Here is a 13,595-nt window from a genome sequence, read left to right as displayed (position 1 = left end):
GGCCGGGTGATCCCAGAAGGGGATGAATTGTGAGCATTCAGAGGGTCTAAGTTTCATTTCAAAATAAGACCGTTGATTTGTTTGAAGGGATGGGGGACCAATGGCCCATCTTTTTGATATAGGGAAGAAAAGGAGGACGTAAAACTTCATTTCATTTCGATACAGGAATAACTACAACTATTTCTAATGCTGTTATAATTTATTCATTTTAAATAATCGGCCGATTATATTCAGGACGGTGCGAGGTCATTCTCCAAGTATATTTTGATTAGTTCTCTTTGTCTCCCGCTGAAATAGAACAGAAATTTATTAGGTGTGATTAGGTATTAATTGTCTGAAAATCATCCCGGAACTCAAACCAAACTGAGAGTAGGTACATCAATCAGAAGATTTTTCAACAATTATAAACACTCTATTAAAGGCATCGTAAAGACATCTATATAAACAAAGAATAGAGGTTATTGCTGTCAAGGTATAATGCGAAATTCGTAATAGCTTGACAATGTAAAGATGAAGAGAGACAAGATTTGTAATTAGTCTAATTATGAGTGCTCTCCCTTTAATACTGTATAATAAAATACTGTTGTAACTGATCAGGTTGACTGTTTGACAGAACTATTTCACATTCTGATTACCCCCAATGACTCGGTTCAGTGACTGTTTGACAGAACTATTTCACATTCTGATCACCTCTAATGACTCGGTTCAGTGACTGTTTGACAGAACTATTTCACATTCTGATTACCCCTAATGACTCGGTTCAGTGACTGTTTGACAGAACTATTTCACATTCTGATTACCCCTAATGACTCGGTTCAGTGACTGTTTGACAGAACTATTTCAGATTCTGATTACCCCTAATGACTCGGTTCAGTGACTGTTTGACAGAACTATTTCACATGCTGATCACCTCTAATGACTCGGTTCAGTGACTGTTTGACAGAACTATTTCACATTCTGATTACAACTAATGACTCGGTTCAGTGACTGTTTGACAGTCCATAGTGACACGAAATGACCTACCGTTGGCAAGGGTAGCGGTAACAGCTCGATATTCTTCAACTGTTATTTTTCCATCGCCTGTAAAATAAACATATCATTATCATCATTATCATTATCATTATTATTATCATTATCATCATTATCATTATCATCATTATCATTATTATTATTATTATTATTATCATTATCATTATCATTATCATCATTATCATTATCATTATTATTATTATTATTATCATTATCATCATTATCATTATCATTATCATTATTATTATCATTATCATCATTATCATTATCATTCAGAACATATTTTTGCAGCATTTCTTCGGGAGCCTCTTCGGTGTCTCAGTGATTAAGACGCTTGCGCGCTAACCAAAAGGGACAATACACTGAGGCCCCCGTGTGCTACAGGCTGTGCACGTTAAGATCCTTCGGCAGTTGGAAATCGAAAGAACAGGCTATTATTATCATTATTATTATTATCATTATCATTATTACCATTATCATCATTATTAACATTATTACCATTATCATTATTATTATCATTATTATTATCATTATTATCATTATTATCATTATTATCATTATTATCATTATTATCATTATTATCATTACTATCATTATTATCATTATTATCATTATTATCATTATTATCATTATTATTATCATCATCATTATTATTATCATTATTATCATTATTATCATTATTATCATTATCATCATTATTATCATTATTATCATTATTATCATTATTTTCATTATTATCATTATTATCATTACTATCATTATTATCATTATTATCATTATTAACATTATGATTTACTAATGACCGTCAGAGCCCCAAACACACTCCCTATTAAAGATGGATTGCAAACCTAACACCTTAGTCTGCGTATCAGAGCGTAATTGGAGTTCGGAGGGTCGGACTTCAGTACATTAATATTAACAATGGAGTCCAGGTAAAGTTTCATCCTTCAAGTAAGATACAATAAACTTTATTACTTACTGTTAACGTCATAAAGTACTTTAAAACCAGCCAAATCCTTATCAGCCACACCAAGTACAGATTTTATTTCATCATCGGATAAAACACCATCTTCAGCAGCAGCATTGAAAGCAGCATCACCCTCAGCTTCTCGCACATCTCTCGTAATTCTTATACCGGGTATGGTTACGGGTGGTATGCCTATACGTGGTATACGTATTCGGGGCCAAGATACTCGTGGAGCCCTCCATCCCCAGCCTTCTGCATTCACTACCAAAACAACAGCGACCAAAACAAGAGCTAATTTCATTCTGTAAAAAAACGGAAAATAAAATCTGATTAAAATGAAGCAGTGGATGTTTCTTCTCCGTTTTCAGCGAGTAGCAACACTTAGTATGATCTGATGAAATTGTACATCACATATTGACTCTGATATCGTTATTGTATTTTGTTATATTGCTGAAAGCTGAGAACAGGAATGTCTATAAAGGCTCTGAAGCTGTCCAACTAGATTGATTGGTACAAGACTAGAACATTCCAAACGACCATGTCTAACTAGCTGCGACTAGCAACTCTGACCGTTCCTCGGACGTGATACATGGATACGGAGAGACAGACTGAAAAGGTCATTTGGATCGCCAGTTTTCGTGAATTTTCACCATAACAAAAACCAAATTTTGCAGCAACAAAGAATTGTCCCTGTGTTAGGCTTAAGGTACGGAGTTGAATGATCACCCCTTTATCATATTTCTTTTTATGCTAAATTACATGCAAATGCTTAGATCACGATCTCTATCAAATTCATATGGTATACTTACTTTCTAGATGTGGAATCTGTTTATGACAATTTTTAGACAATCAAATTTATACGGAGATATTTCCGATTTTCTCTCCAATTTATAATCCATTCTTGTTAAAATTAATTTATTTCTTCTCAGTATTATTTACCATGTTTACCTTATATCACACCAAGTCAACAAAAGATATTTTTATATTTTCTGGAATGTTTCTAGATTGACGGTGTGAGATCCTATATGTATGTAAAATAAGGAAATACTGGTGACAATTCTTCACAATCTACAGACTACAAGTGTCAGTTTATAGTTTTATAGTGCTGATATTGCGACTGAGATCATTAACCGGTTGTTAGAGAGAGTTGTCTGATATATTACTATAACTACCTATGGTTCTAATATGGAAATGACACATGCGAACTTATGGATATAAAGGATATTTCAACTTGTTAGGTTTTGAAAATGACTTCGAAATCGACATCAATTATGAATATATTGATGAATATCCCAGATCATTGGAATTAGGCCGTGAAATGGTCAATTTCCTACGGTGAGGTGTGAGCACTATTACTGATTAGCTTAGACCGAAACATCTGCCTCTTTTCGAGTCTCTGATATCTAATTTGAAAGTTGTCGGTTGGAGTAGAGGAGGCCCTGTTTAATGTAGATTTTTTCGGCCCCTCAGAAGGTGCGGAGGTTATAAACAATTTATTTAAATTGGATCCGCCAAATCAATCGTCGGAAAGGTAATTTATTATAGGTTTAAAAAACGCACTTTTGGAAATTTGGAAAATCCCAATAAAACAAGGCCTATTTACTGACTCTACTCTAGCTGTGAAAATAGCTTTCAGAGGCTAAAGTCAGGACTATGATAAGCTTAGAAAAAAATTGTCCCATATCTGAGTCTAAGGTTAGATTTGTCAAACTTATGGCGAATGTGTCCCTTTGACACAAACTGACCAAGATAAAAGTATTGAAGTGTGTATATGATTAGTCATGAAAATTGCTGTAATATATCAACTATGAAGGTATTATAGATAGCAATGGTCAAGAACATTTGCCTCCCCGAATTGATAGGTCATCTACAATCATGGTCACATATTGAAAATATGACAATTTCAAGCCTATACCTTTTTATAAAGTAGAAACCTGAAACAAATGAGCTTATAACACAAACTAGCCAATGAAACGAGGTTTGTGTATGATAACTTCTCTGTATTCTCATCTTTCCCAGTCATACTGCATGCATCTCGTCCCTACCTCCATCGGACTTCATTCTCTTGCGACTGATATAATTCACAACATCAGCCGTAACAATCATTCGAGTGTCCTCGACTGAAAGACAATATGACTACTCGTGAAATCGAAAGATTATGATTGGCTGTATTCACTAACATACAATCCAATCAAATTGCTGCTTTACGAACATCGGTAATACAAGAAAAGTTGCTGATTCAGTCAAGGTCTAAGACGCAGTTCGTATTAGCTTGACATTGTAAAGATGATATAATGTGAGCTATTAATTTTCCTCTGATATTATCATCGGGAATGACCGAGAATGAAAATTTCGTGTCAAGTACGACGTATCTCTATCTTGTAGAAATAGTTTTATATAAAAAATAAATTTGACAAGTCTGTTTCTTGAATCTTGGCTGATTTGTTTGGTCAGACAGTAATTGATCTGGTTGTATCTCATGATGTTGATCTATAAAGTTGTGGCGGGTGTCGAGTGGAACTTCCCGATGAGCATTGAGTGTGATGAGTATTGCTTGTGAAGAATTGTCACTAGTGTTTCCTTATTTTACATACATACAGGATCTCACACCGTCAATCCAGAAACAGTTCCTTAACATTACAGGATCTAACACCGTCAGCCCAAAACATTTCCTTAACTTTACAGGATCTTTCACCATAGTCCAGAAACATTTTCTTAAATCTATAGGATCTAACACCAGTGTCTTGATATTAAAAAATATATTGTGATGATTCTGTGCGATATAATAATAATATGTAGAAAAACATTATTAGGCAACATGTTTGATAAAATTTCACAGAATTAAATTAATTTTAACAAGAATGGATTATAAATTGCAGAGAAAAACGACGATATTTCAGAATGAATTTGTTTGCCCACAACATTTGTTTAACTTAAAAACATTCTACATCAAGCAAGTAAGTACGTACTGTACGGTACGGTATAATCCACCTATCGTGTTCAACTAGCTAGCAGACTGCTAAGATAAGAGTTACGTTAGGTACTCATGACCACTTTCATTAATCACAACCATACACTACTAGTAACCACTATGGTGTGAGGGAACCTTTACCAATAGTCCGAGACAAGTGAGGTGAATAAAGTTGAGAGAATGAACTTAACTGTCATCAAAGAGAAAATATTCTGTTTTTATTTTTAAATTGTAGAATGAAAATTACTCTGTTGTTACTCGTTGTTGTTGTAATGATGATGGGTCTAGAAGTCCACTTAGCATATAACCCCTACAGGGTTGACGTTCGTATAAGAAGAGGTTGGTTATGGGGTAAGAGAGATGTGAGAAATGCTGATTTTGATGCTGCCTATAATGCTGCTGCTGAAGATGGTGTTTTTACTGACGATGAGATAAAATCAGTTTTTGGTGTTGATGTGGACGAGTTCAAAGCAGCATATGATGTGAACGGTAAGTACCAGTCAAAAGTCATTTTTTACCAAATATATAGGTCAAAAGAGGTCAAATTATCTAGGGGTTAAGAGATCAAGAGGTCAAGAGATGTTGAGATCAGAAGATCGAGTGGTCGGGAGGTCAAGAGACCTAGATGTCAAGAGATGTTGAGATCAGAAGATCGAGTGGTCGGGAGGTCAAGAGACCTAGATGTCAAGAGATGTTGAGATCAGAAGATCGAGTGGTCGGGAGGTCAAGAGACCTAGATGTCAAGAGATGTTGAGATCAGAAGATCCAGTGGTCGGGAGGTCAAGAGACCTAGATGTCAAGAGATGTTGAGATCAGAAGATCGAGTGGTCGGGAGGTCAAGAGACCTAGATGTCAAGAGATGTTGAGATCAGAAGATCGAGTGGTCGGGAGGTCAAGAGACCTAGATGTCAAGAGATGTTGAGATCAGAAGATCGAGTGGTCGGGAGGTCAAGAGACCTAGATGTCAAGAGATGTTGAGATCAGAAGATCGAGTGGTCGGGAGGTCAAGAGACCTAGATGTCAAGAGATGTTGAGATCAGAAGATCGAGTGGTTGGGAGGTCAAGAGACCTAGATGTCAAGAGATGTTGAGATCAGAAGATCGAGTGGTCGGGAGGTCAAGAGACCTAGATGTCAAGAGATGTTGAGATCAGAAGATCGAGTGGTTGGGAGGTCAAGAGACCTAGATGTCAAGAGATGTTGAGATCAGAAGATCGAGTGGTCGGGGGGTCAAGAGACCTAGATGTCAAGAGATGTTGAGATCAGAAGATCGAGTGGTTGGGAGGTCAAGAGAGTGTTCAAGAATGTCGATCACAATATTTTAATGAATTAATTAATTTGTCCATTCTGTAAATATATATATATATAGTAGATGTTTATAGATAGACAGAAATGATAACCAGTGTTTGTGGTGTTCCCATCAGATTATACACAATGATATTATTTTTACAGATGATGGGGTGGTAAAAGTATTAGAGTACGAGTTGGTTAACAAAGGTAAGGTATAATTTATTCTTAAAACAGATTCTAAAAAGTTTTCTTTAGGCGATACTTTGTGTTCATTCACTGTAATTCACAATGACCTTTAAACTTATTTAGTGTGCAGATTTGAATAGATATATTCTGACCTTCTGTTTGTGATCAAGCTTGGATTGAAATTTAAAAAGGTCGGTTTTCCACTTGCGATTCTATTTTTACCATTTTCCGTTCGATATCCTTAGAGAGTTAAATCTTAACTTGGGTTTATAATGAATGTATCTTGAAGTTGAAAAACTCATTTTTTATAATTCAGTTAACCAAGATGAATAAAACATGGAAGACCAATTGAAATGATAATTTTGAACCGACGTGAATTTACCAGTGTTCAGAATTTTAAAGTAAAATAAATTATTCCACCATAGATATATATGTATATATTGTTGTTTGTAAAATATCCTCCAGAAACCATTTGTTCTTGATCGGGTTGGCCTCACCTTTATGTCCCTATCGTACATAGTTTTACTGGCGCAATATACCGTGCAATGGCAACTTTTATGGATTCTGTGTCAATTTTGAAAAATTAAAAAACAATGGCCAATGGCCACGGGTAAACTCATTGAACAGTCAGTGAGGGGTCAGGGATGTCATATCTGTTTTACCTAAATCGTAAGAAATTTGGATTATGTCAGTTTGTCAGCTTTGATGGCTCTACGTACAGATGTCGATTCTTTATTACAGATAGCTTGCCAGGGTAATCTTTCACAAACCCTTAGTAATAAGTCCATACATAAATTATTACTAATAGTTTTAAAAGTTTAACAAATCCCACGTAAGTTATGGGTGCTCGTAAGTTTGAAAATTGGAACTGATCCGGCACATGACCTCATTTACCTAGAGGGTATATTGATCGTTTCTTTTATGTTAATTTCACTAGTAAAAATACCACAATACGCAAGACTATTAAAAAAACACCAAAAGACAGTGATACAACATATTTTTAAATTCTGCTGTGATGATGATGGTGTCTTTCAGAATAAATTTAGCCACTGTTTGTTTTTATGTCCCACATTGCATTGATTTTTAAATTGCAATTGGGATAAGAACATATTGGAATTTCTTCAGATGTTTCTTTTCAAGTTAATGATAGGCGTTACAAAATATCCACCATAGCACACTGCACGATGTTGCCCAACTTCAAGAAGAAGAAAGGTAGGGGCGTAAAACTCCATTTCATTTAGTGGGAGAAGTAACTTTTTCTGATATTGTCATAATTTATTTCATGTAATCGAAATATGATATTTAGATAATAACATGTCTGTTTTTCTTGTAATGATTATTTTCTAGTGAATGATAGGTGTTGGGAAACGTCCCTCATTGCACACTGCATGATGTTGGTCACCTTTTTGATATAGGGAAGAAAGGTAAGACGTAAAACTTCATTTCATTTCGATACAGGAATAACTACAACTATTTCTGATGCTGTTATAATTTATTCATTTTAAATAATCGGCCGATTATATTCAGGACAGTGCGTGGTTATTCTCCAAGTATATTTTGATTAGTTCTCTTTGTCTCCCGCTGAAATAGAACAGAAATTTATCAGGTATGATTTGGTATTAATCGTCTGAAAATCATCCAGGGATTCAAACCAAACTGAGAGTAGGTACATCAATCAGAAGATATTTCAAAAAATTATAAACACTTTATGAAAGGAAACGTAAAGAAACTTATATAAAAAAAGAATAGAGGTTATTGCTGTCAAGGTATAATGCGAAATTCGTAATAGCTTGGCAATGTAAAGATGAAGGGAGACAGGATTTGAAAGTAGTCTAGTTATTGTAAAGGTGAGTGCTCTCCCTTGAATACTTTAGAAATAGCATCATTTTTTATTGGTCTTTTTACTGTCACCAGAATGATTTTGTTTAGTTTTGCCTTTGTTCATAGTAATGTATTTTCACCAGTTACGTCCCTTGAAGTGTTTAAATTCGTCGGTCAAGTCGTCAAGTTGCTATTTATTTTGTTGGTGCGTACCTATTTGTATTAAAACTCCATTTATTTCATTTTCGTACCTATTTGTAGTGTTGTGTATGATGAGCAGCTATGACGGGTGTGTCACCAGACAGGGTATGCTTATTCTTCTAGACACCTGATAACACTTTTCATTATGAAATACTTACTTATGATTGATACACTTCATCGTTTGAACCGTTCATTAGCTGCTACCAATTTTTCGTTTTGCGGTTGGGATAGTTGGTTTATTTATTATTATAGTAACAGGAATTGACCTACCGTTGGCAAGGACAGTGGTGACAGATTCATATTCTTCAACTGTTATTTTTTCATCGCCTGTAATAAAAACATAATCATTACCACTATCATCATCATCTTCATTATCATTCATCATCATTATCATCATTTCCTGATGACCGTCACCAACCTCCCCCCATACACACCAATACACAATTTGATATGTATTGCAAAACTAAACCCTTGGATTTTTGGGGGTCGGACGTTTCTTTTACTTTAAGAGCTCGATATACTCATTGATCTGAACTATGGAGTCCAGGTATAGTTTCACCCTTCAAATAAGATACAGTAAACTTTATTACTTACCGTTAACATCATAAAGATCATAAAAATCAGCCAAATCTTCATCAGCGACACCAAGTACAGATTTTATTTCATCATCGGATAAAACACCATCTTCAGCTGCAGCTTTGAAAGCAGCGTCATTATCGGCTTGTCTAACATCTTTTTTTCCGCAGGGCATTCTTAGTTGTATTCTGAAAGGTGGTATTCGAATTCGTCGACGCCTCCACCAAAAACCTTCTACATTCACTACCAAGACGACAGCGACCAAAACAAGAGCTAATTTCATTCTGTAAAAATCAATTAAATTAAAGAAAACTACGTCTGCTCCGGATGACTTGTTGATATTATCGTGGTGTATCCAAAACATCACTATTTCCGGGCTCATAACACAGGTTCATAAAGACGACATGAATTCGGAGTTCGGGTTAATAACTATGCAAATTAGGTCACATATTCATTGGCTAAGTAAACAAGGCATTCTTTGAAGATTATATTACAGCAGATTGCGTGGTACAATTACAGTTTTCTATGGTCAAATAAGAAAAAATGGCAATACTATAGGACGACATTGATCTACTAAACTGTGTTTATCACACATTTTAAAAATCTCAACTTTTTCTCCATAAATTACATTTAAATCACCCGATTCAGATCTCTATCAATTCAAAAGGTCTACTGACTTGCCAGTCTTTTTGAGAAATTAAAATTTTATAGTCGTTTTATAGTTGAAGAATCGATATCGTTATAACAATCAAATTTATACTGAAATATCTTCGTTTATCTCTCCAATTTATAATCCATTCTTGTTAAAATTAATTTATTTCTTCTCAGTATTATTTAACATGTTTACCTTATATCACACCAAATCAACAAAAGATATTTTTATATTTTCTGGACTATGGTGAAAGATCCTGTAATGTTAAGGAAATGTTTCTAGATTGACAGTGTTAGATCCTGTAAAGTTAAGGAAATGTTTCTAGATTGACGGTGTGAGATCCTATATGTATGTAAAATAAGGAAATACTGGTGACAATTCTTCACAATCTACAGACTACAAGTGTCAGTTTATAGTTTTATAGTGCTGATATTGAGGCTCGGCCACTGGATTAAGGGTGTGTGTGTGTGTGTGTGTGTGGTGTGTCAGGATGTGTGAGTGGGGCTGGGGGATTGGGCAGTGGAGAAGGTTCATCCTGTTGGGTGAGTGGGCGAGTTTGGTGACGTCTTTCGTTGGTTGGTTTATTTGGTTAATAGTAACTGGTAAGAGGTTGTAGGGGTATTGGTTTTTCCTGTAAAATACATTGATAAGGTGACTTATTTCTTCTTTGTAACTTTCTTGGTTACTACAGATTGACTGAGCTCTGTTCACCAATGCTTTGATAGTGTTCTTTTTTCTTCTTGGTGTGGTTTGGTAGTTGGATTATAGCTGATACTGGTCTGTGATTATAGCTGATACTGGTCTGTGATTATAGCTGATACTGTGAGGGTGGGTTTTCTATATACAGAAGTTACTACTGTTTTATCAATCTTCTTAATTAGTTTATCCAGGAAGGAAAGCTGGTTGTTCTTCTACAGTAAATTCCATCTTCATTAACTCACAAGGTGCAGAAAAGTAGGACGTAAAACTCTATTTCACTTCATTTCAGAGGTGATATCGGTAAACCACAGATCTGTTGGTAGGTATTGTTATGGCAGGTGAAATAGGCGGAGGAAATACATTGGTGGGGATATTGATTATTCGGTCAACAACACCATAGGTTATCAAAGGGCAACTGGTTTGGGTGATGGTTGTGAATTTCTTCGCAGATAGATTGCTTGAAAGGGTTTTTAGGAACTTGAAATTTCCATAACCTGTGTAAAACAAACGAAACAACTACACTCAGCTCTATTTCTATTTATATGGACAGAAAGTCATTATTGTATATAACTTATTGTTCAATGATTGTAAATTTAGATTATTATATATTTTCTTCTTAATTTCAACGTTTGTATTTATATATATATATTTGTTTTTTTGTATCTATTATTGAATAAACATTATTATTGTAGCACAACATGTCTATAACTTGTGCTTTTAATATACCATTACAATTACAATAGGTAGTAAAATTACATCGTGAAGATGATTTGTATTCAGCTATTATCATCTGAGCTACCCCAGATAGAATGATGATCACTGAAATCTCTTAAAATATGTGAAGAGAGCGAATCTGGGGCCTTTTTCTCGAAAACTTAGGAAAGATAAAATACAGATTTAAAAAAAAAATACAGTAATCTGATTGGACAATAAAACTTGATTCTAGTGATTGACCAATCAGATGACTGGAACACTAAAAGTTAAGTTTTCGAGAATAAGGTCCCTGGGTACCAAGGTCATGTAATTTTCTAGTTTTTAGTGACATTCTCGGTGGTAGTAACATATGTTAATAGACACAGGAGGTAAAACTTCCCTATGAGAGATTGATGAATATTACTTGTGAAGAATTGTCACCAGTATCTCCTTATTTTACATATATATTTTACAATAAACAGCAGGACATGTTTGATAAAACTATAAACTGACACTTGTAGTCTGTAGATTGTAAAGAATTGTCACCAGCATTTCCTTATTTTACATATATACAGGATCTGACACCGTCAGCCCAAAAACATTTCCTTAACTTTACAGGATCTTTCACTATAGTTTGGTGTGATATTAGGTAGGTAGAAATAGATTAGTTTTAATAAAGAATGAATATAAACTGCGGAGAAAAATAAAGATATTTCAGATAGAAGTTGTTTGTCTAAAACGATTCTGCAAGGAAAGAAGTTAAATTATAGAATGAAGCTTACTCTGTTGTTACTCGTTTTTGTTATTATGATGATGGGTCAAGAAGGCGACTCAAGAAGGGTTAGGGCTAGGTTTAGGGTTAGGGTTAGGGCCGGGGCTAGGACTGGGTTAAGGACTGGGGTTATCGTCGCACATAGAAAATATTACAATTGTAACAACTGTTGTAACACGAGATGTAGAGGTTGCTGTGATTGTACTAGAGGATATAACGGTAAAAGAGATGTGAGAAATGCTGATTTTGATGCTGCCTATAATGCTGCTGCTGAAGATGATGTTTTTACTGACGATGAGATAAAATCAGTATTTGGTGTTGATGTGGACGAGTTCAAAGCAGATTATGATGTGAACGGTAAGTACCAGTCAAATATCAAGAGGTCAAAAGTTCAAGAGGTCAAAAGTTCAAGACGTCAAATATCTAAAGGTTTACAATGTCTATATGTACATTAAAGATATTTATAGATTAATTATAGACTTTATATTATGATTTGATGTTTACAGGAGATGGTGTAATTGAAGTGACGGAATACGAATCAGTTATAAACAACCCCTATATCCGAATTACAAGAAATATGAACGGTAAGAAAGAAATTCAAACGATGAATTTTATATCTTTTTTAACATACCCTTCCAGAATGTAATCAGCGAACCATCCGTTTTACATATTTTGAGATATTTCTAGAGATATTTTCTATGCTTTATAGACCATTGCCCTTACTCTTGAAAAGATTTGACATCCATCTAACCAATCGTATCTCAGCTTCAGAAACCGGAATTATTTTAGCTGAGACAATCAGTAATAGTGTTTGTAGACTTTGACCTGCAATGGATTCTGAATTTGATAGATACAGACTGACTTTATTATTTAGATAGAGGACTTAACTTATAGGTAGATTGATATTTAAAGGAACAGATGTGGCATCTGTCCCTTTAACTTGTAGATTAGGTTTCGGGGAAGGGAGGGTTTGATTCTCCCAAATGTACAGGCCTAGGGTGTAGCAGACACTTTATTTAGAAATTAGGATTAAGGGTCTTGATATTGGGTTTTCTTCTGTTCTTATTCTGATCTGAAATTAGAAAAAATAACTCGCCCGATGGGCGAGAAGTATAGTATCTGTTATGTACTGATTGTTTTTAGTTTACTATGAACAATATTATCATTTAAGTTCTTATTTTTTGAATATGCAACTATCATTTTCTGCTTATAGACATGGGGGAATTTCTCTTGAAGGCTCTTATAGTGGGCATGAACTATCTTGCTTGCTCGATTGCTGGTTGTATTAAACGGGACAACAAAGGGTGCTATGCCTACATTATGATGAATATTTAGTCCTATAGGTCTTGCTGTATTCAATGTCTCAATCCAATGGGCCTCCCTAGATTGACGGAATTTGGTAGTTTCATCTTCGGGCAAGTCAATTTCTATACGCTCAATTGGGATTAGGGTGAGATCGTCTATTGAATGGTCGTCGAGGTTGAAATGATTAGAAACAGGCTTGTCTTTCTTTAATTTGATGTCTGACCTATGAGCATTAAAGCGAGTTCGTAAATTATTCTTAGTTTCTCCTACATATTGTTTGGGACATTTCTTGCATGAAATATTACATTCGAATGTTCACATGTTAGATGTTCCTGGATCGGGTACCTTTTATTCATAGAGTTGCTTACAAAATAATGAGTTTCTGATATAAAGGGACATGTTTTGCATCTACTGGACAAACATGGAGCACTTCTT

At 34.9% G+C, this 13,595-nt stretch overlaps 4 protein-coding genes across 4 annotated transcripts in view; 2 read left to right on the top strand and 2 right to left on the bottom strand.

Annotated features, from left to right (window-relative positions):
* Nucleotides 1–268: 268 nt before the first annotated feature.
* LOTGIDRAFT_230732 (hypothetical protein) lies at nt 269–2,297 on the bottom strand (the record flags this gene model as incomplete). The annotated part of the gene is made up of 3 exons (XM_009050355.1): nt 269–288; nt 1,024–1,080; nt 2,009–2,297. 3 exons carry the CDS (start codon nt 2,295–2,297, stop codon nt 269–271), a joined length of 366 nt encoding a protein of 121 aa, XP_009048603.1.
* An 897-nt stretch (nt 2,298–3,194) lies between these two features.
* Nucleotides 3,195–6,774, top strand: LOTGIDRAFT_157690 (hypothetical protein; the record flags this gene model as incomplete). The annotated part of the gene is made up of 4 exons (XM_009050354.1): nt 3,195–3,331; nt 5,203–5,456; nt 6,418–6,462; nt 6,758–6,774. 4 exons carry the CDS (start codon nt 3,195–3,197, stop codon nt 6,772–6,774), a joined length of 453 nt encoding a protein of 150 aa, XP_009048602.1.
* A 1,228-nt stretch (nt 6,775–8,002) lies between these two features.
* On the bottom strand, nt 8,003–9,322 carry LOTGIDRAFT_157689 (hypothetical protein; the record flags this gene model as incomplete). Its single annotated transcript, XM_009050353.1, has 3 exons — nt 8,003–8,022; nt 8,734–8,790; nt 9,058–9,322. The coding sequence occupies 3 exons, from the start codon at nt 9,320–9,322 to the stop codon at nt 8,003–8,005; spliced, it is 342 nt and encodes a 113-aa protein (XP_009048601.1).
* Nucleotides 9,323–11,896: 2,574 nt separating this feature from the next.
* LOTGIDRAFT_157688 (hypothetical protein) overlaps nt 11,897–13,595 on the top strand; it is a gene marked incomplete at both ends in the record, with an annotated part of 1,829 nt that continues 130 nt past the window's right edge. The window contains 2 exons of the mRNA XM_009050352.1: nt 11,897–12,212; nt 12,362–12,439. Coding sequence (XP_009048600.1) covers nt 11,897–12,212; nt 12,362–12,439 — 394 coding nt within the window. The remainder of the gene's footprint in view (nt 12,213–12,361; nt 12,440–13,595) is intronic.

Source organism: Lottia gigantea (genome assembly GCF_000327385.1).
Source record: "Lottia gigantea unplaced genomic scaffold LOTGIsca_15, whole genome shotgun sequence".
Taxonomy (NCBI): Eukaryota; Metazoa; Mollusca; class Gastropoda; family Lottiidae; genus Lottia; species Lottia gigantea.
This window is presented reverse-complemented; position numbering and strand designations above follow the sequence as displayed.